This window comes from Rhinopithecus bieti, unplaced genomic scaffold (genome assembly GCF_001698545.2).
Source record: "Rhinopithecus bieti isolate Rb0 unplaced genomic scaffold, ASM169854v2 scaffold_35077, whole genome shotgun sequence".
Lineage (NCBI taxonomy): Eukaryota > Metazoa > Chordata > Mammalia > Primates > Cercopithecidae > Rhinopithecus > Rhinopithecus bieti.
The window spans coordinates 343935-368232 of record NW_016814799.1 but is presented as its reverse complement, the minus strand read 5'-3'; the positions used below and the strand labels follow the sequence as shown (position 1 = coordinate 368232).

The 24298-nt window shown below is 39.3% G+C and overlaps 1 protein-coding gene across 1 annotated transcript; it reads left to right on the top strand.

Moving 5' to 3' along the window:
- Window positions 1–2166: 2166 nt before the first annotated feature.
- OSTC (oligosaccharyltransferase complex non-catalytic subunit) lies at window positions 2167–19573 on the top strand. Its single transcript, XM_017852382.1, has 4 exons — window positions 2167–2370; window positions 7114–7207; window positions 9041–9238; window positions 18997–19573. Exons 1-4 carry the CDS (start codon window positions 2232–2234, stop codon window positions 19013–19015), a joined length of 450 nt encoding a protein of 149 aa, XP_017707871.1. The 5' UTR covers window positions 2167–2231; the 3' UTR covers window positions 19016–19573.
- The last annotated feature ends 4725 nt before the right edge of the window (window positions 19574–24298 follow it).

The window sequence follows — 24298 nt, the reverse complement described above, 5'->3', positions numbered from 1 at the left end:
AATGGACTCAAAGTCCAGCATGGCTGGGGATGTCTCAGGAGACTGAGCACTCTTGGCAGAAGATGAAGGGGAAACAAGGCACCTTCTTCACATGGCAGCAGGAAGGAGAAGTGCTGAGCAAAGGGGGAAGAGCGCCTTATAAAGCCATCAGATCTTGAGAGAACTCACTCACTATCATGAGAACATAATGGGAAAATCTGTCCCCTTGATTCAGTTACCTCCACTTGGTCTNAAAATAATATTAGCTAATTTTTTATTTAAAAATTATATATTAATAATTTTTGTGTTTTCCACAATGTATGGAGAAATTACATGTCCCTAATATATACAGGAAGAAGGATAAGTATATAAACATATACCATCTTAAACCTCTTAAATCTATTTTACTTCTACAACAATTGCCTTTTAGGTCTCACCCAGTCACAGACTATACTATACTTTTTGAGTTTATTTCCATTCTCAGGAGTCATATGTAAAGCAGTTATACTAGTTTTGTCATATGTAAAGCAGTTATACTAGTATTTACCTAACAGAATTGTCATGAAGGGTATATAAGCACAAATGTAAATCACTTAACATAGTACCTGCCAAACAGCAGTTAATTAATGTTAGATTCCTTTTAAGTTATAAAGGAAATTAAAAAACCTTTAATTTCGAAGTTTTCCAAAGCAAAATATTTTTATTTTTTTCTTCATACCAAAGCAAAATATTTTAATTGTTCCAAAGTGTTCCTTACTTACAAAACTGTGGGAATTTCAGAAACATTCTGCTTTACAGTGCCCAGAGAAACTTCCTACATATAAACGCTGGTTCTGGTGTAAATGCATTCATTATTGGTGTTATCATTGGCCTTTACATAACCTAAAATTTGTGTGGCTCCGTTAAGACATAGGTAATAAGACTCTGGGGGAGACTCTCACTAATGAACTGTAAGGGTAGCAAGCCTGATCTGTACTTAGAATTGGATCCTACAATGTTTTGATAGTATTTTCATTATGGTCTTCAATTTCTTAACAATTGAGTTGTTAGCTGATCAGAAGTGCAGAATCAATACATGGCATCCTGTAAAAAAAAGCCACGGGCTTAGTAACAAGCAAATAAAAAAATATAAAAACATTGGCTCTATAATGTGTCAGTATGCTCTGGACTTATGTAATCAGTGACTCTTAACTCTTGCTCCAAAAGGAAGTTAACATTTGTAGAGTCTTAAAAGATTATATAAAAAAGAAAAGCAAAATATTAAACAAAAAACGTTTTAGACCTTATAGTCCATCCCTAATGACTAATTCTCCATCATATATTTTCATCTATTTGGATTGTAAATGTTGCCCAGACCAGAGATGGCGGTAGCTCACACTAGGGTGGTAGTAGTGGTGGAATGGTTAGGGGCAGATGAATTGGAGATACTTCGGTAGTACGGCCAAAGAGACCTACCAATATTTGAATGCAGAAGGTCAGTTAGTAAGGAGAGAAATCCAGACGACTTTAACATTTTTGGCCAGAATGATTTTACCTTTTAACGACATACAGATGACCATGGGAGGAGCAAAGTTGAGAGAATGAGTTATTCAAAATAGTATTATGGTCATGCCAAGCTATCAGCATTAAGGCATCCCTGTAGAGATGTCCTGTTGACATTCGTGACCCAGGGTGAATTAAAAAAAAATTGATAACATACTACTTTAGCAGTTATTATTAATTCTTATTATTACCACGACTACATCGGGGAGTAAAAGCTCAGCAGCCTCCGGCTTTTCCTATCCCTTGAAAAAACCGCTAATATAAAACGCATTTATATCCAAAAGTTCCCATTCATACTCCCGCTCTGGGAACCGGGAGCGACCCCTGTCCAATCAACTTCCAAATCCCCTGCGACAGCGAGTGGGCGGGGCTCAGCTAGGTTCGTTGTCCTCCACTTCTCTGGCTTGGCCACGTTAGAAGTCCCATAGGTCCTTGAAGGTACACAAATTACCTATATATCCATTAGAAAAATGTAGAGGACATTGTCACAATTTAAGTTTAACCAGATTAAATAATTTACAACGTTTTACTCATATTATTTATTTGTTTTATTTAGTTTCTTATTTTCTTCTATGAATATAATAACCACCTCCGAGCTTTACGGATCTGCGAGTCCTTTCTGCGCGCACGCGCAGTTGTTAGGGAGGGCGGGCCTGTTTCCGGGTGGCGCGTGGGGCTTGAGGCCGAGAACGGTCCTTGCTGCCACCAACATGGAGACCTTGTACCGTGTCCCGTTCTTAGTGCTCGAATGTCCCAACCTGAAGCTGAAGAAGCCGCCCTGGTTGCACATGCCGTCGGCCATGACTGTGTATGCTCTGGTGGTGGTGTCTTACTTCCTCATTACCGGAGGTAACTCGGGCTGTCGGCTGAGTAGCAGAGAACTGACCCACCCCGGGAGGCGCATCTATTCCGCTGACTCTCAGCCCCAGGGGAAGCATCGCTCTGTCTGGATCCTTTTTGAGGGTAGAGGGGAGTTCTGGGGTCCAGAGTGTTAACGTCCAAGTTTATTCGCCCTGACGCCCTGTCTTGAGAGAATTCGTGTTCTCACTCCCATTGCCTTACCTCTCCTAGCACCCCCATCCCAGGGATCCGAGTCAAATATATTTTTCAAGGCCAAATTGTTGCTCTTTTTATTGCTTACCATACGTTGTTTGATAAAGGTCCTGAGAAAGTCTAGTTTGGCCAGCTCCGCTTCCATGGTTCGTTGTTTGATAAAGGTCCTGGGAAAGTCTAGTTTGGCCAACTCCGCTTCCATGGTTAGTCAAGAACTTGTGGGACTTTTAAACTTGTCTTTGCCCTGGAATCTTGGAAGAGACTTGACAATCTTTAGTTTTGTTAGTTCAGACCTACGGTCCTGTGTTGCCTTTTGCATGACCTACAATAAATATGAATGGAATTTTCCGAAATCACAGGTTTGATAAATATTTGGGATCGGAGATGAGATTTGCAGACTCTACTGTGTTTCAGTGAGCAGAAGTTGAGAATTAAAAAAAAATAAGATAAATAGCATTACTATTAAACGCTTCTGAATTATCTGTCATCTTATTCTGTCCTTTTCAAATAGAAAATTGCAAAGGGGCGTTGCCTTATGTACTGGTGAGTTGGCAATCCGGCTGGTCTTTTCAGAGCCACTACCCTTTCAGGCCACAGTTCCAAGATTTACTTAGAACTGTGCTACTGTGTACATTTAGATTTGGGGAAGTGGTGTACTTAACTTGGAAATTATAAAATTAATTTAGATTTTGGGAAGTGGTGTACTTAACCTGGAAATTATAAAATTAAAGCTACGGATTTGGGACACTAAAAGTAGTTCTACTTTTAAGAGAGTGGCCATATATTGTTATTTTCATAGATGTTTTGTGAGAATAGTTGGCACTGAAGGGGGGCATTCAAACTTAGCTGAGTTCTGGAAGTCACCTTTGAATTTACCCCCTTTCCCCAATCTAGAATAGTGAGAATTAACTATGTTCCTTTAAATAAATTACATTTAAATATTTGAGTTACATTTAAATACTTTTTTGGTAACAAGATACTATCTAGCATTGCATTAGCATTAACCATTAACATCTAGTTAATAGCTACTGTACTGAATAAACAAAATTTAAAATGCGTGTGGCTTTTAAAAATAAAGGACTTTTAAAAATAAATAATATAGAGTAATTCAGTGTTATTATTGAGGCTCGCTTCTGCAGCACATTACTAAAATTGGAATGATAGGGAGAAGATTACCATGGCCCCTGTGCAAGAATGACTTGCAAATTCGTGAAGTGTTCCATATTTTTGCAGTTCACGAAGGTCGTTAGACCAAAAAAAGTCATTATTCAATAATGATAATGAATATGCTAGTTTCTTTCCTGTAACCCTTACTTCCCTTGGAGTCGAATTCTTTGCAAGAAGCCTCAGTTTTCTTTGTGGCCCTCTTTTTTTCCCTGTTGATGATTGTAATGGGGAGATCTCTGTCCCAACCATTGAGGGAAAGTGGAAAGGATGCCTTTTAGTGGCCAGGTCTGTGAGGTATCTTGTATGATGAATTGGTTTTGCCATTGGAAGGGAAGAAGTCTCGTCTAAAAACTGAGTGCACCTTTACAAATAAACTATTTGTTGCTGACAAATGGTCAGCAAATAGATATTGAGTCCCTGTTAAGTTCCAGGCACTAGGTCCTGGAGATAATAGAACAAAACATAAGGACCCTGACCTCCTGAAGCTTATAATGTCATGGTTGAGACATGTTAAATGTCACATAATTTTTTTGTCCGTTAAAAATGGTCACAAAAACAGGCCAGGTGCAGTGGCTCACGCCTATCATCCAACGCTTTGGGAGCCTGAGCCAGTTGGATCATTTGAGCCCAAGAGTTCGAGGCCAGCCTGGGCAACATGGTGAAACCCTGTCTCTACTAAAAATACAAAAAATTAGCCAGGCGTGGTGTTACACGCCTGTAGTCCCAGCTACTTGTGAGGCTGAGGCAGGAGAATTTCTTGTAACCAGGAGATGAAGGTTGCAGTGAGCCAAGATCGTGTCACTGCACTCCAGCCTGGGCGACGGAGCAAGGCCCTGTTTCAGAAACAAAAAACACTCCAAAATTAGCCAAGCTTGGTGGCGCACACCTGTAGTCCCAAGTAGCTGGGACTACAGTGCAGGAGTTTGAAGTGGGAGGATTGCCTGAGCCTGGGAAGCTGAGGCTGCAGTAAGCTGTGATGGCACCACTGCACTGCAGCCAGGGTGACAGAGCAAGACCCGACCCTGTCTCAAAAAATCAAACAAAAAAATGGTTACAAATACAGTGAAAGAAAAGAACAAGAGGTTTTTGAGAAAATAAAGGGAGTTGGAAGCATCATCTGGATTGGATTGGATTAGATGTGATTCCTTAGGAAATGATATGTAAGCCAAAATCTGAAGAGTTCGGGGTAAGGATATGCTAGGCAGAGGGAAAAGTAGGGCAAATGTGAGACCAAGAGACCAATTAGGTGGCCTTTGTAGTTGACATGGACTATACAAGGTTTATAGTAGTGGAGATTAGGATAATATAATGAAAGATATGTTGGAAGTAGATTCAGTAGGTCTTGAATTTACTGGGTGTAGGGGAAGAATAAAGTGGGAAGGAATCTTACAGGTTTCTGGTTTGAGCATCTGAATAGATGGAAGTATCATTTCCTGAGATTGAAAAAACAAAGTTTTTGGTGGAAAATGGTGCACCAGAGGTTTCTTTGGGGTAAAATTAGTTGGATATGTCAAATGTACAGATGGGAGTCTAGACCTGAAAAAAGAGGCCTGTGTTGAAGTTGGTCAACTAACAGACATTTCTGGAACTCCCATGAGACATTGAAGAGCATAGGCAAAGTCCCTGTTCTTGAGGAGCTTACATGTAATTCTAGTGGTACTGGCATTATTTTAGAGGCCTTGGCACATCACACTGAGAGTCTTTAGCACATGAAATTGAAAGCCCTGGGAGTTCATTTTGAAGAAAAGTAGAAGAGGACAGTAGACTAATCCCTGAGGGCCTCCAACATTTAGTGGTTTTATAAAAGAAGAGGCCCAATAGAGAGGTAGCAAGAAACCATGAAGAGGAATATCACAAAAGCCATAAGAAGAGGTGTTTTTCAATAAATTAGTTTAGTAAACTGGATTGAGTGCTTCTGAGAAGTCTCCTAAGATGAGAACTGAAAAGTGTCCTTTGAATTTGACAACATGGAGATCATTGGTGACCTTAGAAAGAGCGGTATCAATGGTTGCAGAAGCGAGATTGGATTGAGTTGAAGAATGAAGGGTAAGTAAGAAAGGGGAGATGGCAAGTTTGCCTAAGTCTTTCCAGAAGAAAGTCTGACTCCCTTTCAAAACACAAAGATAGAAATAGCATGTTAGCTAGGAGGATCTGAAGTCAAGGAGGGTTGATATAGGGAAGGAGAGCTTGAAAATACAGGAGAGAGGAGAGATACTCAAAGGAATGAAGTCCCTGAGAGTCCAAGTGGGAATGGACTCCTGATAGTTGCAGAAGAGATCCCACATAATAGGAGGTGGGAATCTTCCTCTATGTAGCTGGAAAGGAGGAGGTGAAGATGGATGCAGGTACCAGGTATTTGTAGATTTGGTGGGGAAAAGACAAGGGAATTCCTATAGGATTGTTTTGTCAGGCTAGAATAAGGGAGATAGGCTTGTTATGCTTTAAAAAAGCTGGAGATGAAGATGTTTGAGAACAGTGGAGAAGGTAGAGTAGATGTTGACAGTGGGAGACTGAGAAAACTATTAGTGTTGATCAACATTAATATTAATGATCACGATGACATTATGACATAATGGTGGACATTAATGTTAATGATTATGAATCTCTAGTGTTGCCATTCTACCTGATGGCATGGTTTTAAAATGGCCCCTTGTTTTACATTTAAGCAATTTCTCTAGTTATTTTTCAATTTATAGAAACAAATCTAAGTATATCTGAGACAATTTTTGTGAACTGAAGTAGAGCCTTTAATTTTAAATCTCCTTTATACTAAAGTCATTCCTAAGTATTAGCAACTGTTATTGGATGAATTTCCTTTATGAAATTTGTACTTCATTTAGATATCATATTGTTTTCGAAGTAATTCTAAAACATTGAGTTGAATGTCTGAATGATTTTTCAGAACTTTAGATTAGTTGGGCCACATTTGGTTCTAATAATACAATCAAAACATTCATATTTAAATGAACCTTGGCCTGGTGCAGTGGCTCACACCTGTAATCCCAGTACTTTGGGAGACTGAGGGAGGTAGATCACCTGAGGTCAGGAGTTCAAGACCAACCTGACCAATATGGTGAAACCCCATCTCTACTAAAATACAAAATTAGCTGGGCGTGGTGGTGGGCGCCTGTAGTCCCAGCTACTCGGGAGGCTGAGGCAGGAGAATTGCTTCAACTTGGGTGGCGGAGTTTGCAGTAAGCCAAGATGGCGCCATTGCACTCTCAGCCTGGGCGACAGAGTGAGACTCTGTCTCAAAAAAAAAAAAAGAAAAGAAAAAAAGAAGTAAATGAACCTTAAGAGGCAATGAAAGCTAAAATCCTGTTTTCAAAAATTAGGAATACAATCTAATCTGTTCTGTTGTCTTTCTTATAGGAATAATTTATGATGTTATTGTTGAACCTCCAAGTGTTGGCTCTATGACTGATGAACATGGGCATCAGAGGCCAGTAGCTTTCTTGGCCTACAGGTAAAAGATACCTTTTTGAATGATTTGGTGGTGGGAAAGAAGGTTGCTGGGGTATGCCTGCTTATTTAAAAAAAGAGTAAAACCTATGGGATCCATCTATATTTAGACAACAGCTGTTTAAAAAATGCTGAATTCTGAAATGGCAGAAAGTGAGTCAACAACAAGAGTATATTATTTATTAAGAAATAAGATATTTCATAATGATTGATGTATCACCAATTTACAGTGGGATGTCAGTGTAAACTACATTTACAGATTGTTTTAGGGGTCAGCGCACTATAGCTGCTGTTTTTCTTTTTTTTTCCCCAAAAAAGTTTTATTGGAGGTAAACATGCCCATGTGTTTATATATGATCTGTGGGCTGTTTTCAAGCTACAGTGGCTGAGTTGAGTAAGTATGACACAAACCATATAGCCTGCAAGCCTAAGATATTTACTATATGGGTATTTAAGAAAATATTTTTGAACTATACCCTGGTCTATACCATTAAATAACAAAAATAGTTTTGAGACTTGAGGGTTCTGTTTCAGCAGTGAAACCCCATTGCAGTGTGGTTTTGTTCACCTAAACAATGCTTATGTTGCTTTCTAAAATTTACTTGATAAATATCTAACTAAACATAGCTATATGTTTATATTTGCAGTAATGCTATTTATGCATAGAATATTTCTGGAAAGATTTATTGTTATTCTCTGTGGACGGGAGTTAATGACAGGTTGATGGTAGAGAGGTTTTTCATAGTGCCCTCTTTCATGCTGTTTGAATTTTGAACCGGGTGCATATATTGTGTTTTCAATGAAAACAATTGACCAAAAAAAAAGCCCTCTTTACATATGCCTATGTGTAATCATCCCTTTAATGAGAAATTTTCTTTTTGAGGTCCCTGAACTATGAGAATTTGATAGAAGCTCTGTATCCCTAGAAAAATCACACACACACACACACACTCATTTACATATAATTACAGGGGTTTGTAGCTCACTGAAGTTCTTATGGGGCCCATGGAGCCTTATTTAAGAACACTTTCTTTTTAAATATTTCCATTTGAAACAGGAAGTTTATTATTATTAACATAAAACTTCAAGAAACACATCTCACCAATTCAAAATTAGTTTGAAATTGATAGTAGAAATTTAAATAGCATAACTTTTTTAAAAACAGCTAACTTAGACTGGGTGCAGTGGCTCACGTCTGTAATCCCAGCATTTTGGGAGGCCAAGATGGGCAGATCACAAGGTCAGGAGGTTGAGACTATCCTGGCTAACCCGGTGAAACCCTATCTTCACTAAAAATACCAAAAATTAACCAGGTGTGATGGCACCTACCTGTAGTCCCAGCTACTCAGGAGGCCAAGGTAGGAGAATAGATTGAATCTGGGAGGTGGAGGATACAGTGAGCCGAGATCGCGCCACTGCACTCCAGACTGGGTGACAGAGCAAGACTCTGTCTCAAAAAAAAAAAAAAAAAAAAGCTAAGCTGAAGTTCTGGGTAAAGCGTTCATATACATAAACTATGAGCATTTTACATAAACAGTTGTGTTAATTGAGGTTTTACAACTGTTTTTGAATTTGAATTCCGTGATGACAAATATTTTTATCTGTTTTATTCATTGTTGTATCTCCCAGAACCTAAAACAGTACTTGCTACCTAATAGACTCAATAAATATTTGTTGAATGGACAGATGAATATCCAGAGGTATAGTAAAATAGTTGTAAGGGTAAGAATAAGAAATATAGCACAAAAATGTTTTAGCACAAAACGGAGATAGGAATTTTAACTTAGGGAAACATTTCTATTTATTGTCTTCCTATGGTCATTCTTTTCTTTTCCAGAGTAAATGGACAATATATTATGGAAGGACTTGCATCCAGCTTCCTATTTACAATGGGAGGTTTAGGTTTCATAATCCTGGACCGATCGAATGCACCAAATATCCCAAAACTCAATAGATTTCTTCTTCTGTTCATTGGATTCGTCTGTGTCCTACTGAGTTTTTTCATGGCTCGAGTATTCATGAGAATGAAACTGCCGTAAGTTATTTGTGTAATCAGCAACTTATGTTGCAAATTGGTAAAATGATTACCTGGAAAACGTAAAGTCATAGGAGATTTAATTTAACTTTCATTTACATGGGTGAAAAATCCAGAAACCAAATATATTTGTGACTTGGTCAGGTTATAGCTATAGCTAATAAAAATTGAAACTAATAGATCTTCTTAGTTGTTATCCCCATGAATGTTCATGAGAAAATTTAGTTACTTTGTCCTGGAATCAATGACTGAAGATAGTCATTGTTTCTTTTTTTTTTTTTTTTTTGAGACTGAGTTTCACTCTTGTTGCCTAGGCTGGAAATGCAATGGCATGATCTTGGCTCACTGCAACCTCTGCCTCCCGGGTTCAAGTGATTCTCCTGCCTCAGGTTTCTGAGTAGCCGAGATTACAGGCACGCACCACAGCACCCAGCTATTTTTTGTATTTTCAGTAGAGATGGGGTTTCACGTTGACCAGGCTGGTCTTGAAGGCCTGACCTCAGGTGATCCTCCTGCCTCGGCCTCCCAAAGTGCTGGGATTATAGGCATGAGCCACCGCGCCCTGCGTCATTGTTTCTTTAAAATGCCTTTTGGCTAATCTGTAACACAGGATTCCATTAGTATTAATGGTAGGGAATAGCTTCAAATCATTCATTGTTAGTGTTCTTTGAATATTGGTGGGAAGAAATTATGCCGTGAATGGGAAAGGAGAATTATTGCCCTTCAAAAAGATAGGAAAAGATGTTTATATATTTTGTGTGTGTGTGTGTAATGTGTATTTAAAGATTATTTTGATTCAGAAAACTTTTCAGTATCTTTAGATGAAAAATAAAATGGTTTATGGCATCTTTCATAATTCTGTTTATGATTATTTGAAATATGAACAAATATCACATTTCCATATATACTGATTTAATCTATAGATGCATTAGTAAGTACAGTAATGACAGGAAATTTGGGCAAGCATACCGCAAAGATTAGCTCTTAGTATTTTATTTTTTTGGAACTGTGTTAAACATCAAGTGTCAACCCTATTGATTTCTTAGTGTGTTTGAATTTTACAAATTCACTTGTTCTGTGACTTAACCTGTCCATTGTCTGTAACACACCTGGGGTAGAATGGGCAAAAGTACTTATCCCACAATCATCATGTTCCCATTTTAGTCCTGGCGAGATGGGAGGGACAGCATGAAGGTCTTTGTCAGCTGAATATCTGTGTGGCCATCCAGCTGCCTCAGTTTCCTCTGGCAGCAGCTCCTTTTTTTTTTTGAGACGGAGTCTAGCATTGTTGCCCAGGCTGGAGTGCAGTGGTGCAATCTCGGCTCACTGCAACCTCCACCTCCCAGGTTCAAGTGATTCTCCTGCCTCAGCCTCCCAAGTAGCTGAGATTACAGCCTCAGCCTCCTGAGTAGCTGGGATTACAGGCGCCCGCCACCACACCTGGCTAATTTTTTGTATTTTTAGTAGAGACAAGGTTTGACTATGTTGGCCAGGTTATTCTGGAATTCTTGGCCTCATAATCCACCTGCCTCAGCCTCTCACAGTGCTGGGATTATAGGCGTGAGCCACTGTGCCCATCCAGCAGCTCTTATTTTCATTTGGGGAAGGCATTTCTGGCCATTGGCTAAGTTGTATGAAGACTAAGGTACTCCAGCCTCTTCTTTTTGTTCCTTGTTTTTTGCTCTTAGTAGAAGTAAGTCACCATAGCCTGGTAAGGTATACTGGTATAGAAAAGACTGAAGCTTTCATTAGCAGAGCAAGAAAAGAGGAGACTCCCAGATAGAATAAAGAGGTAATTGAAAGGCTTATGCCTGTAATCCCAGCACTTTGGGAGGCCGAGGCGAGCAGATCACGAGGTCAGGAGATCGAGACCATCCTGACTAAAACAGTAAAACCCTGTCTCTACTAAAAATACAAAAAACTAGCCAGGCATGGTGGCAGGTGCCTGTAGTCCCAGCTACTCGGGAGGCTGACGCAGGAGAATGGCGTGAACCCAGGAGGCGGAGCTTGCAGTGAGCTGAGATTGTGCCACTGCACTCCAGCCTGGGCAACAGAGCGAGACTCTGTCTCAAAAAAATAGAAAATTAACAACCTAAACAAAAGAAACCTTTGGAGGCATGTGTCAGAACAGAGAAAGTGTCCTGGTTTTGCTTATAGAATCAGATTTGTTCTCCTTCTACCTACTGTTTTCATTCTACATAGTGTTTTCCTTCTTTATAGTTTTAGGTCCTCTTCCTAGGAATGAGTCTATTAAGAAAATAGGTGTTTATCTTTTAGCTCTGGCATTTGACTTTCAGGATAATAGAGCTATCTCCTACTGACAGAAACAAGTGTTTAATACTCTGAATTGCCTTCATCTTACTTTTGCAATCATTTATGTGAACATTGGTTTTCCTATCCACATTCTTTTTTTTTTTTTTTTTGAGACGGAGTCTCGCTCTGTCGCCCAGGCTGGAGTGCAGTGGCCGGATCTCAGCTCACTGCAAGCTCTGCCTCCCGGGTTCACACCGTTCTCCTGCCTCAGCCTCCCAAGTAGCTGGGACTACAAGTGCCCGCCACCTCGCCCAGCTAGTTTTTTGTATTTTTTAGTAGAGACGGGGTTTCACTGTGTTAGCCAGGATGGTCTCGATCTCCTGACCTCGTGATCCACCCGTCTCGGCCTCCCAGAATGCTGGGATTACAGGCTTGAGCCACTGCGCCCGGCCCCTATCCACATTCTATAGGCTAGTATGTAACACTGTTGACTAAATCCAAACTTCAGGCTAGGGAAAAAGGGTATACTTTCTGAGTTTCAGTTGTAGATTATGTTTAGATCTAATCAAAACAGGACAGTGGTCCAAACAGAAAATTGCTACTTTCTGTATCTTGTTATGCAACTAAATCTAGGATTTGAATTTTTAAGATGAATTTATGGTTCCCTTTGTGATATCATTTCTCATTTGCAGCTCCTAATGCCTGGTACCTTGGGTATGGAGTGGGGAGAGACAATGGACAGTTTTATATAAGACATGGAAGTAATGATACTACCTTTCCCGGAATATTCGCAGGCCCCAGAGGAGATGATGAGCAAGGACTATTGTCCTGTATTACACACAACAGGGTGTGGTTACTATCTCAGCAAGGAAAGGGTGTATCTTTCTTCTTTCACGAAAATTATCTGTGATGACCTAACAGTTTGATTGTAGTGAGTGGAATAACCACAGCAATAAAAAAGATGTCAAGAAAACACCAATAGCCACTGGTTTTTCCAAATCAACTAAGTTTCTGGCATCTGAGATAAGGATGGCTGTATCATAAGATGCACCATGATAGCCTCCAGGGTGGAATTCTTTTTTACAAAGATGTTACCTTTAGCAAGAGATGCCTTTGAAAAGGAGAAAACAGTAGCACTGAAACAGTATTACTGGTTCTGTTCTGATTTATGCTTTTTTGAGACCTGATGTTCCCCCTATTGATATAATTTTACTAATTAAAACATGTTTTATTTGATGTCTTAACTTTTGAAGAAACGTGGATGCTAATAAAATGAATGACTGTTGGCCGGGCGCTGTGGCTCGGGCTTGTGATCCCAGCATTTTGGGAAGCTGAGGTGTGCACATCACTTGAGGTTAGGAGTTCAAGACCAACCTGGCCAACATGGTGAAACCCAGTCTTTACTAAAAAATAAAAAAATTAGCTGGGTGTGGTGGTACACGCCTGTAATTCCAGCTATTTGGGAAGCTGAGGCACGAGAATTGCTTGAATCCAGAAGGCAGAGGTTGCAGTGAGTCTAGATTGTGCCACTGCATTCCAGGCTGGGTGACAGAGTGGGACTCCATCTCAAAAAAAAAAAAAAAGAATGACTGTTTATTAACTTTGCACACATAACAGTACATTTAAAAGGAAAAAATTAAACCATAGTCCCTAGTATTTTTATTAGTACAGTCTCAAAGGAGTAGTTTTCATTGTGAAAATGAAAATGTCCTGATATAAGTTTTGAGGTAACGTATGTTAAATCTGTATGTATGCGTCTGTATGTTTGCTGCATTTTAAATATACATAGACTCAAAGAAAATGATGTTTGGTTACTGAGTAGAAGACTGGTATGAGTTTGAACTTGGTTCTTCTGAAAAATAATGAATCTTCATTAGATTGTCTTTAGCCTCCACTCTTAGGGCAGCTTTAACTTTAAAGCAGAATCTTTTTCTTTTCTTTTCTTTTCTTTTTTGAGACAGAGTCTTGAGTGCAATGGCGTGGTCTCGACTTACTACTACCTCTGCCTCCCAGGTTCAAGCCATTCTCCTGCCTCAGCCTCCCAAGTAGCTGGGATTACAGGCATGCTCCACCACACCAGGCTAATTTTTGTATTTTTGGTAGAGACGAGGTTTCGCCATGTTGGCCAGGCTGGTCTCGAACTCCTGACCTCAAGTGTTCTGCCTGCCTTGGCCTCCCAAAGTACTGGAATTACAGGTGTGAGCCACCAAAAGCAGAATCTTAAAAAAAATAAAAATAAAAGGTGGCCTGTGGTGGCATGGTAATACCCTAAAATCAGGCAAGGTGTTCAATTGGAGATGGAGGCATGGGTTCCTACATTCAGGCAAATTTGTTATAGAGCTGTATAAAACTACTTGAAATAGTCTATCATATAATTGAGGACAAAAGGCCTGCCTTGTTTCAGCTGGCAAAAATGGCTTTTTAGCAATTTCACCTAGTGTTTATTAAGCTTGAGAAGAAAAGCTAAGGAGCTTCTGGATAAATCCTGAGATCATGAGATCAGTTCAGAAAACAAGTTCTCTTAAAGGGAGAAAGGAATAAAAAATATGAATGTAATACTATTTAAACTAACATCATTTAGAGAATGATATGATGCATATATGTGATTCCATGTAATTGAAAATACATAAATACTAAAACATTGTATTCGTTTTTGACAGACCTCTTTCTAAAGTGTTTGTTGTATTACATGTTAACACTCACATTTGTATGTAGCAAATATTTATTATTTGATAACTGTTATTTGCTGGACACTGTGAGATTAAGCATAATTTAACCTTCTCCACTGAGGGTCATTTTACCTTTCTGTTATGCATAGTACTACTATTCAGTTTTGTTGATTTCACTGACCTGTCACTTCTCATGGCGATCAGTATATACCTATTGTAATTTCATCCTTTCCCTCTTCTTCTTTTCAGTTTGCTGGTTATTCTATGACTTGAGGGAATAGATAGCCTAGCTATTAACTGCCTTTTAAATCAGTCCTGGCTGAAGGAGAGCTTAATGGCTTGGCTTTGTAACCGTACTTTCAGATGTTTGAGAGTCTCTTTGATTTCCTTCCAGATTTGGAGCTGTATTTTAGAGAATTAAGACTGTAGAGAAACTGGCAGCTGGATTGTTTCAGTGGCTAAAAAGCTTATATCCAAAGTTCATTTTTAGCAAATAAGGGAGGTAATTCATTCTAAAGAAACAAAACATTTGTACAGCTGTTGAGGACAGTGTGTAGTAGAGAGGGTGAGGAATTTGGAGTCCAGTTTCGGCCTGCCAATTAATAGCTCTGAGACTTTGGATTAGTTCTATGAACTCTCTTGGCCTCAGGTTCCAAACCTGTTAAATGAAGTATAATAATATACCTTGGGGAGTTACAGTTGTCAAGATTAAATGAGAAGGTGTGCTCTGAAGCATAATGTAAGTGTTAATCAATGTCAGTGGTTTCATTCTAAAGATAGAGTCCTAAAAGTTCTATGTCTCAAGTTAGATTATGGCCACAGTTTCAAAAATAAATGAATAAACCATTACTGTTTTTGTTTTCTTTTGTTTTGAGATGGAGTCTCGCTCTGTCACCCAGGCTGGAGTGCAGTGGCGCGATCTAGGCTCACTGCAAACTCCGCCTCCCGGGTTCACGCCATTCTCCTGCCTCAGCCTCCCTGGTAGCTGGGACTACAGATGCCTGCCACCACGCCCAGCTCATTTTTTGTATTTTTAGTAGAGACAGGGTTTCACTGTGTTAGCCAGGATGGTCTCGATCTCCTGACCTCGTGATCCGCCTGCCTTGGCCTCCCAGAGTGCTAGGATTATAGGCGTGAGCCACCGTGCCCAGCGTGAATAAACCATTACTGTTTCTAAAAGAAGAAGGTGAGGTTTCCATTTCTAGGAACATTGGAGTAGGTAGTAGAAAAGGCATGAGGAGACTTGTGTTTTAATGCCGGTTCTGTTCTTTTCTGGTCTTGTGATTTTGAGCAAAGCACTCAATTGCTGTCACACTCTTCAACTGTAGAATTAGACTAATCCTTGTTTCACACACCTTTTTAAGATTGTTGCAAGGGTTAAATGCAATAATGAATGTGGTAGTGTTTTGATAACTTTTTGTTAGTGCTAACCTAGCACAGTGCTTGCCTTAATATACAGAGGTACTAAGTGATTATTGAAAGAATAGCCTTAAAGATTAAATAGAAGGTCCTTCATGGTGACTTCTCCTGTCTCTAGTTGGTTTTGAGTACTTGATTTACTTTTATTGTATTTATCTACAATTTTACTTATGTAAAATTCTCACGGGCCTGAATATAAGATTATGAAATTTTCTGGGTCCTGAGAGGGGGCTAAATGTTTGAGTATATATTATAGTTAGTATATTTCAACAATTTTATTTTTATTTCCTACCAAGAAGTATAGTAATGTATTTGTTCTTCTTTTCTTTTTTCTAACATGGTATCTTTATAGCATTATAATATTTCTTAGTATCTCCAAAATTGTCCTTAAGGTAAAAACTATTTTAAGTTTGGCAGCTTTGAACAGGACATGTCTATTTAAATATTCTTTTCTATCTAAATATAGGTTGACAAGCATAGGTCACCCACTAGTTGCAAGGAAGGATACCATAATATATAGCTTGTATTAAGAGATAGAATACAGTGTATATTCATATATAGGTATATGCAAATGATAAGAAGTTACTCCTAATGAGTCCTTAGTACCCTTGTTTCATAGTGTAAGCTAGCTGTTGGGTAACTTCTACTATAAAGTGTAAATATTAGTGGATGCTTGCTTGAACCTTTTTTTTTTTTTCTTGTGAAGCTTATGTTTTAAAGTATCCTTTTTGTGACACATCAGGCATTATAGTAGCAAATTTATGTGAGGTCTTTAAAGTCAATGTATATATCCGAAGAACCTTTTAATTTTTAATTTTTTTTTCTTTCTTTCTTTCTTTTTTTTTTTGCGGGGGACAGAGTCTGGCTCTGTTGCCAGGCTGGAGTGCAGTGGCACGATCTCGGCTCACTGCAGCCTCCGCCTCCCAGGTTCAAGCAATTCTCCTGCCTCAGCGTCCTTAGTAACTGGGACTACAGGTGTGCACCACCACACCCAGCTAATTTTTGTACTTTTAGTAGAGACGGGGTTTCACCATGTTGGCCAGGATGGTCTCAATCTCTTAATCTCGTGATCCGCTCACCTTGGCCTCCCAAAGTGCTGGGATTACAGGCGTGAGCCACTGTGCCCTGCCAAACCTTTTATTTTAAATTTTGTTCAGTTTTGGATTTGGGAGGAGGTGAGAAGTATTGGGTTGTAAAGGTGGTTGTGTTAGATGAAAGTTCTCTTTATTCAAAGTGTGGATTGGCCAGGCTGATATAGCAGAAAGAAAAGAGTGTATGAGTTCTAGGTTGATTGCATTAGCTGAACATAAGTCTAAGTCATACAGGTAGTCAAGTGAGTTCAGAAGCTGAAAGGGAGGGAAGTCACGTTCTTGAGTGTTTGCTGTGTGCCAAGCACTGGAGGAGACCTAAGTATTATCAAGTAGTTTATAAATCCTACGTTACCAGTGAAGAAACTTGGGACTCTAAAAATAGCAGCCAACATTTGTCAAGCGCATATAACTATGAGTAGCAAGTACTGTATGAGTAGATTCTGTTATAATCCTTAAAACTCTTTGAGGTAACTCCATTTTACAGATGAGGAAACTGAGTGAGGTTTGCCAGGCTCACGCACTAAGTGGTAGAAGCAGGGTCAAAAGGAGAGGTGTTCTGAAGCTGTCAGTAGGTGTAGGGTGTTGTAAACCTCCCCCCGCCCTTTTTTTTTTTTTGTGAGATGGAGTTTCACTCTCTTCGCCCAGGCTGGAGTACAGTGGCGCAATTTCAGCTCACTGCAACCTCTGCCTCCTGGGTTCAAGCAATTCTCCTGACTCAGCCTCCCAAGTAGTTGGGATTACAGGCGTCTGCCAGCACGCCCAGCTAATTTTTGTAGTTTTAGTAGACGTGGGGTTTTGCCATGTTGACCAGGCTGGTTTCAAACTCCTGACTTGGTGCTCCACCTGCCTCAGCTTCCCAAAGTGCTGGCATTACAGGTGTGAGCTACCATGCCCGGCCCAGTAAAGCCTTTCTTAATGTGGATACTTGTACATAATTTTTTGATTTTTTTTCCTGATCCTGTAGATTCTTAATTAATAATAGACTTTAAGGGTTTATTGCCAAAGGAAAGGTTTGGAACTTTTATAACACCAGATTTAATGCTTTAATTTAAAGGGGATTTCAGGGCCTAACTTGCACATTTAATAAAAGGATCTCCTGTTTGACCAGCATGAAGTTGGACCTTACCAGCAGGTACAGCTAAAGCTCCTGTTATCCAGACATTTCCTAAAGTATTAGAGGTTCAGGGGCAGATGTTTGTACACACTGTTTTTTGAAGTCTCAAAGGCTTACCTCCCAGTCCTAAATAGCTTCTGATTTTCCCACTTCTCTTCTGGTAATATTAGAGTTTTTAGAAATCCAAACCAGTTTCTTTCCATAAAAAACAGTTTGATTTTTGTTGCACTTCTGAGAGCCCAAAATAGATTGATTCTGACTCTTAACTTTAACTTTTAGATAACATTTTCTTTACTTTACTTCCTTTTCTTATTCTGTGTTGTTTAGCACATTGCTTTGTAACTTTAAGAGGGAAGGGCCAGGCGCTGTGTCTCACACCTGTAATCCTAGCACTTTTGGGAGGCCGAGGTGGATGGATTACCTAAGGTTGGGCGTTTGAGACTAGCCTGGCCAAGACAGTGAAACCCTGTCTCTACTAAAAATAGAAAAAGTTAGCTGGGTGTGGTTGGCGGGCGCCTGTAATCACAGCTACTTGGGAGGCTGAGGCAGGAGAATTGCTTGAACCTGGGAAGCGGAGGTTGCAGTGAGCTGAGATTGTGCCATTGTACTCCAGCCTGGGCAACAAGAGCAAAACTCTATCTCAAAAAAAAAAAAAAAAAAACTTTGCTGGGCTTCACGCCTGTAATCCCAGCACTTTGGAAGGCTAAGGCAGGCAGATCACCTGAAGTCAGGAGTTCCAGACCAACCTGGCCAACATGGTGAAACCCCATCTCTATAAAAATACAAAAGTTAGCCAGGCGTGGTGGTGTGCACCTGTAATCCCAGCTACTTGGGAGGCTGAGGCAGGAGAACCACTTGAACCCAGGAGGTGGAGGTTGCAGTGAGCTGAGATCACACCATTGCACTCCAGCCTGGTCAACAAGAGCAAAACTCCGTCTCAAAAAAAAAAAAAGAGAAAGAAAAAGAGGGAAGGATAGTAGAACTGAGGCTCAGTAATTTATTTTATTTGTATATTGGGGTGAGGGGGGCAAGATACGAAGTAAGGACCATAATGAAGAACATGGAATTATATTTTGGACTGTATATATTTTGGATTGTATATATTTTGGATTACTTTATATCATAGAATTTGTTTTGGCATTTTGAAATAGTATAATAATAATATAAAAACAATTCTTTTCACTTTTTGTGCTGATAATTGTATTTCTGCAGGGGCTATCTGATGGGTTAGAGTGCCTTTGAGAAGAAATCAGTGGATACTGGATTTACTCCTGTCAATGAAGTTTTAAAGGCTGTACCAATCCTCCAGTATGACATGTGGAAAAGAATGAAGAGCAGCAGTAAAAGAAATATGTAGTGAAAGGAAGCATATTGAAGCTTGCACTAGAATTTCTTCTTGGTATTAAAGAGACAAGTTTATCACAGTATTTTTTTTCCTGCTGACCTATTGCTATACCAACAATGTTGAGTGGCATTTTCTTTTTAGTTTTTCATTTCTTAAAGAAAATATATTCCATATCTACAACTATCATATCAAATAAAGTGATTGTTTTTTAAAACCCCCTTAACATTTTTTGGAGATGACATTTCTGATTTTCAGAAATTAACATAAAATCCAGAAGCAAGATTCCATAAGCTGAGAACTGTGGACAGCTGATCAGCTTTTCCTATGGTGCTTTGCCTTTAACTAGAGTGTGTGATGGTAGATTATTTCAGATATGTATGTAAGACTGTTTCCTGAACAGTAAGATTAATGAAAGGAGCAGAAATAAATACTTTTTCTAATTAATACCTTTCATGTTTGTTTTTTAACTGACAGTGTTAAGTTTTTGGTCTATTAATCATTCATTCCCATCTTATGACTTTCTGTAGCTACTTTGGTAGCCTAAGATTTCAAAATATGGTTGGCAGGATGCCTTGAGAGTTAGCATCTTTATATCCTTGTAAATATTCAAGCACAGGCTGCATATCTATGTCAGAGTTGTCAGTGTGAATGTGCTAGATGAGCACATGTAAAAACATCTCTGGACCAATCCGGTCTTAATTTCCTCTATGCAGGCCTTTCTGTTCTCTCTGGCTGGCCATGGGCTTCACTTCTCTGATGACTCAATTCATTCTTTCCTAAGATCTTTAAGTTTATAGTGAAATTTTCTCTCAAGTGAGCTTTTTTCCTGCTTATTCCAAGGCTGATTTAATTATTACAATTCTTTAAGTAAAAAAAGACTTACTTATTCAAAAAGTTCTGAGTACCTTTTTCATGCTAGGCAGCACTGAGAATGTCATGGTGAGTAAAATGAATAAAGACTGTGCTCTCATAGAGCTTACATTCTTGTGGGGAAATCAGTCAGTATACTTAAAATGTTTTAAACTGTCAGATACTAATAAATTCAACAAAGGGGAAAAAAAGCAAGGCAAGTGAAGGTCTGTGTTATAGAGAATAATGAGAGAGATGGAGAAAAAGGGTTGCCATATTCCAAAGCCTTGAGAGAGGAAAACAGTACCTATATGTACTTAGGTACTTACCAGCTTAAAAGGCTTGATTCAATAGTAAGAACTTTTTTTTTTTTTTTTTTTTTTTTTTTTTTTTTTTTTTTTTTTTTGGTCATTTGCTGTATTTTAAAACCTTGTTCGAACTAGGTGGACAGGAAGTAACTCATAGGTGATTATGGCTTTAAAAGTCTGCTTTTTGTCATATTGATTGAGTAGTGAACAGTTCATATTTAAGTGCCATAAGATGGTGCTGTTGTTTTTTTCTGTTTCAAAGCTCTTAAGGCTTTTCGGGGAATAATAAATGTATATTTACCAAATTAAGTGAAATGTATTTAAAATAATTATATTTTAAAATATAATCAATAATATAAACTTTTAAGTCAATGTGTAAAATGTGTTGCTGGTAAAGGTACAATGATTATGTGAAAAAACAAAATCATTGTACTAGGTTTAAAATGTTTTGGGGACATGAAACCAAAATGTCACAGTCTGAGGGAAAGCCTGCCAAGCATTATTAACATAAAAGAAGTTAAATAGGTGAGAGAGTAAATTTACAGACTAAATTGGAAATAAATAAATCTTTGATTTTGTCAAAGGAAAGATACCCCAGGGAGAGGATACTAAAGTGTAGCTGGAAGTGCAAAGTGTTTTAGTAGAGCATAACTCCAGCAAAAGGAGAAGGAAGGGTGCAGAATTATGGGAAACTGTCAGACAGTGATGCAGAGTTGACAAAGCTGCTGTCAGCCCAGTGGGAGCTCCGGAGCAGAGACTCCCTGTTAAGAGTGGTATGTTGGGCAGAAATGGGTAGACCGGTCCCACTGCATTGTTAGGTCATTGGCTGGGGATCACCTCACCTGGCTAGAAAGTTGAGGTAAACCTTCTGAGTTACTGACACAGCCAGTAACTAGGGGCTATCAGCTAGCCACAGCTGGGTAGCGAGTCCTTTCTTGAGGGGAGATCTGAGCAGCACATCTCTGCCAAAAATTTATAAAGAAAACATCCTATTTATAGAATTAAAGTGAAATCCTATATAATTTGCTTAGAATGATTATACTGTCATTATTTACTTGAATTGCAAAGTTAGAAGTAACTTAGGTGCTCAGTAAATGGTACATTTCTGAAAGGTAAAGTTGGAAGAAAAAGATTATTCTTTTTGCTTGAATGTTGCTCTGAATAGCAGAGCAGTTGTTTCCATTATGTGCTGCTATTTTCTGGTGCAGAAGATCAGTCTTTGAACATAGTAATAAGAAATATACATTTATTTATTCAAAGGAAGTCATGTGCCAGATGCTGGATTACATCTGAATGAGCAAGAAAAATACAACATCTGTCCAGGTACTTACAGTCTGGTGAATACACACAAATAGGCACAAATTCTCTTTGTTGTGGGAGCAACACCTAAACCCAGATTTGAGGTAAGGGAAGGCTGTAATTTGTTGTTGGAACAATGAGTTACTAGTCTGCTTAAAAGTTTCGAGCACTGGGCCGGGCGCGGTGGCTCAAGCCTGTAATCCTAGCACTTTGGGAGGCCGAGACGGGCGGATCACGAGGTCAGGAGATCAAGACCATCCTGGTAACATGGTAAAGCCCCGTCTATCATAAAAAATACAGAAAACGAGCCGGGCGAGGTGACAGGCGCCTGTAGTCCCAGCTACTCGGGAGGCTGAGGCAGGAGAATGGCATGAGCCCAGGAGGCGGAGCTTGCAGTGAGCTGAGATCCGGCCACTGCACTCCAGCCCGGGTGACAGAGCGAGACTCCGTCTCAAAAAAAAAAAAAAAAAAAAAAAGTTTCGAGCACTGATACACGTTTGTCTAAATCTTTTACTCATTTTTCTTATATACTAAGACTTAATTGCAAGGAAGAGAAACTCAAGCTATCTTAAAGAGGATAATATGTTAGGATACTGGAGAATCATGATACTAAAGACAAGCATGCAGCAGGGAGTACTAGAATGGGGAATGTGGTACTGGAAGGACTCTTGTTCATTTCTAATATATAGTATGGGTCTGTGTAATGCTTTCCTCTCTACAAAGCTGGTCACTTCCAGTTCAGAGTGGTGAGAATCATGACTGCTAACCTATCTTGATTATTATGCTTGACGCCTTCAGCCACCACAGAGGAAATTTCCTTGATTCCATAACAGACTCAAAGTCCAAAAGTGCCAGAGAAAAGACTAGTTGGCCAGTTTGGTTGATGTATTTACCTGGAGTGTTCTTACATGTTGGAAAATACATTCAAAGAGTTGGGTTAGGTTGTTGGCTTGTGCTTCAAGGTCTGAACAGTAGAAGCATTAATGTGCACCAAGGGATGATAGTACTTGCTTTTCACCATATTTTTTATTTCTTGTAACACCGGTAAATTTGCTAAGATGCTTTCTTCATACACCATGTATGTCATTGTTTTTTTGTTTTTTTTTAAATATCATGGATACATAATGATTGTACATATTTATGGGGTCCATGTGATATTTTGATACCAGCATACAATGTGTAATGATCAAACGAGGGTAACTGGGGTATCCATTACCTCATGCATTTATCATTTTCTTTGCATTAGGAACCTTCTAATTCCACCCTTTTAGTTACTATGAAATATATGATAAATTACTGTTCACTATAGTCACGCTATTGTGCTACAGAACACTAAAGCCATCCTTTTATCTAATGTATTAATTGAAAAAGGTATCATTTTAAAATCATTAGAATTTTTTTTTTTTTTTAAATGGAATCTCACTTGCCGCCCAGGCTGGAGTTCAGTGGCACGACCTCAGCTCACTGCAACCTCCACCTCCCAGGTTCAAGTGATTCTCCTGCCTCAGCCTCCCAAGTAACTGGAGTTACAGGCACATGCCATCACGCCCCGCTAATTTTTGTGTTTTTTGTAGAGATGGGGTTTCACCACATTGGCCAGGCTGGTCTCGAACTTCTGAGCTCAAGTGATCCACCCGCCTTGGCCTCCCAAAGTGCTGGGATTACAGGCGTGAGCCACCACACCCAGCCAAATCATTAGAATTTTAAGTAATTCAAATTGGAATGATTCCAATAATAGAATTAACTAAATGTAAAGTAAACAGTGCTACCATCTCAAGTAGCAAATATAATTGCATTATGTGGTAGCTGTCTAATAGAGTAGCTGCTGGCTACATATGACTGTTGAGTATTGGAAAGGGAGCTAGTCTGAATTGAGATGTGCTGTAAGTATGAAATGCATGTTGGATTTTAAAGACTTCATATCAAAAGTAAAATATCTCTATTTTATGTAGATTACAAGTTGAAATTTTGTGTATATTTAGTTAAATATCAAAATTAATTTCATCTTTTTATCTCTTCAAATGTAGCTACTGGAAAAGTTTAAAATTAACATATGTGGCTTGCTTATTTCTGTTGGACAGCACTAGTATAGACCAGTGGGTCTCAAACAGAGTAGAGAGTTTATTAACACACAGATTACTAGGCCCTACAAATTTACAAAGAAAACCTATTATAAAGAAATACTGGTCCAGGTGCAGTGGCTCAGCCTATAATCCTAGCACTTTGGGAGGCTGAGGCGGGCGGATTTCCTGAGCTTAGGAGTTCAAGAGCAGCCTGAGCAACACAGTGAAGCCCCGTCTTTACTAAAATACAAAAAATTAGCCAAGCGTGGCAGCATGTGCCTGTAGTGCCAGGTACTTGGGAAGCTGAGGCAGGAGAATTGTTGGAACCCGGGAGGAGGAGTTGCAGTGAGCTGAGATCACGCACTGCCCTCCAGCCTGGACAACAGAGTGAGACTACATCTCAAAAGAAAACGAAAAAAAGAAATACTGGCCTGGCACGGTGGATCACACCTATAATCCCAGCACTTTGGGAGACAGAGGGAGGTGGGCAGATCACTTGAGGTCAGGAGTTCGAGACCAACCTAGACAATATGGTGAAACCCTGTCTCTACTGAAAATACAAAATTTAGCCCGTGTGGTGGCACGCGCCCGTAATCCCAGCTACTCGGGAGGCAAAGGTAGAAGAACCACTTGAACCCAGAAGGTGGAGG

Excerpts from the sequence above, each read along its gene's own strand:
- OSTC (XM_017852382.1), top strand. The coding sequence starts at position 2,232 with ATGGAGACCTTGTACCGTGTCCCGTTCTTAGTGCTCGAATGTCCCAAC. Across the intron at positions 2,371-7,113 it reads TTACTTCCTCATTACCGGAG|GAATAATTTATGATGTTATT; the intron begins GTAACTCGGGCT and ends TCTTTCTTATAG. Across the intron at positions 7,208-9,040 it reads GTAGCTTTCTTGGCCTACAG|AGTAAATGGACAATATATTA; the intron begins GTAAAAGATACC and ends TTTCTTTTCCAG.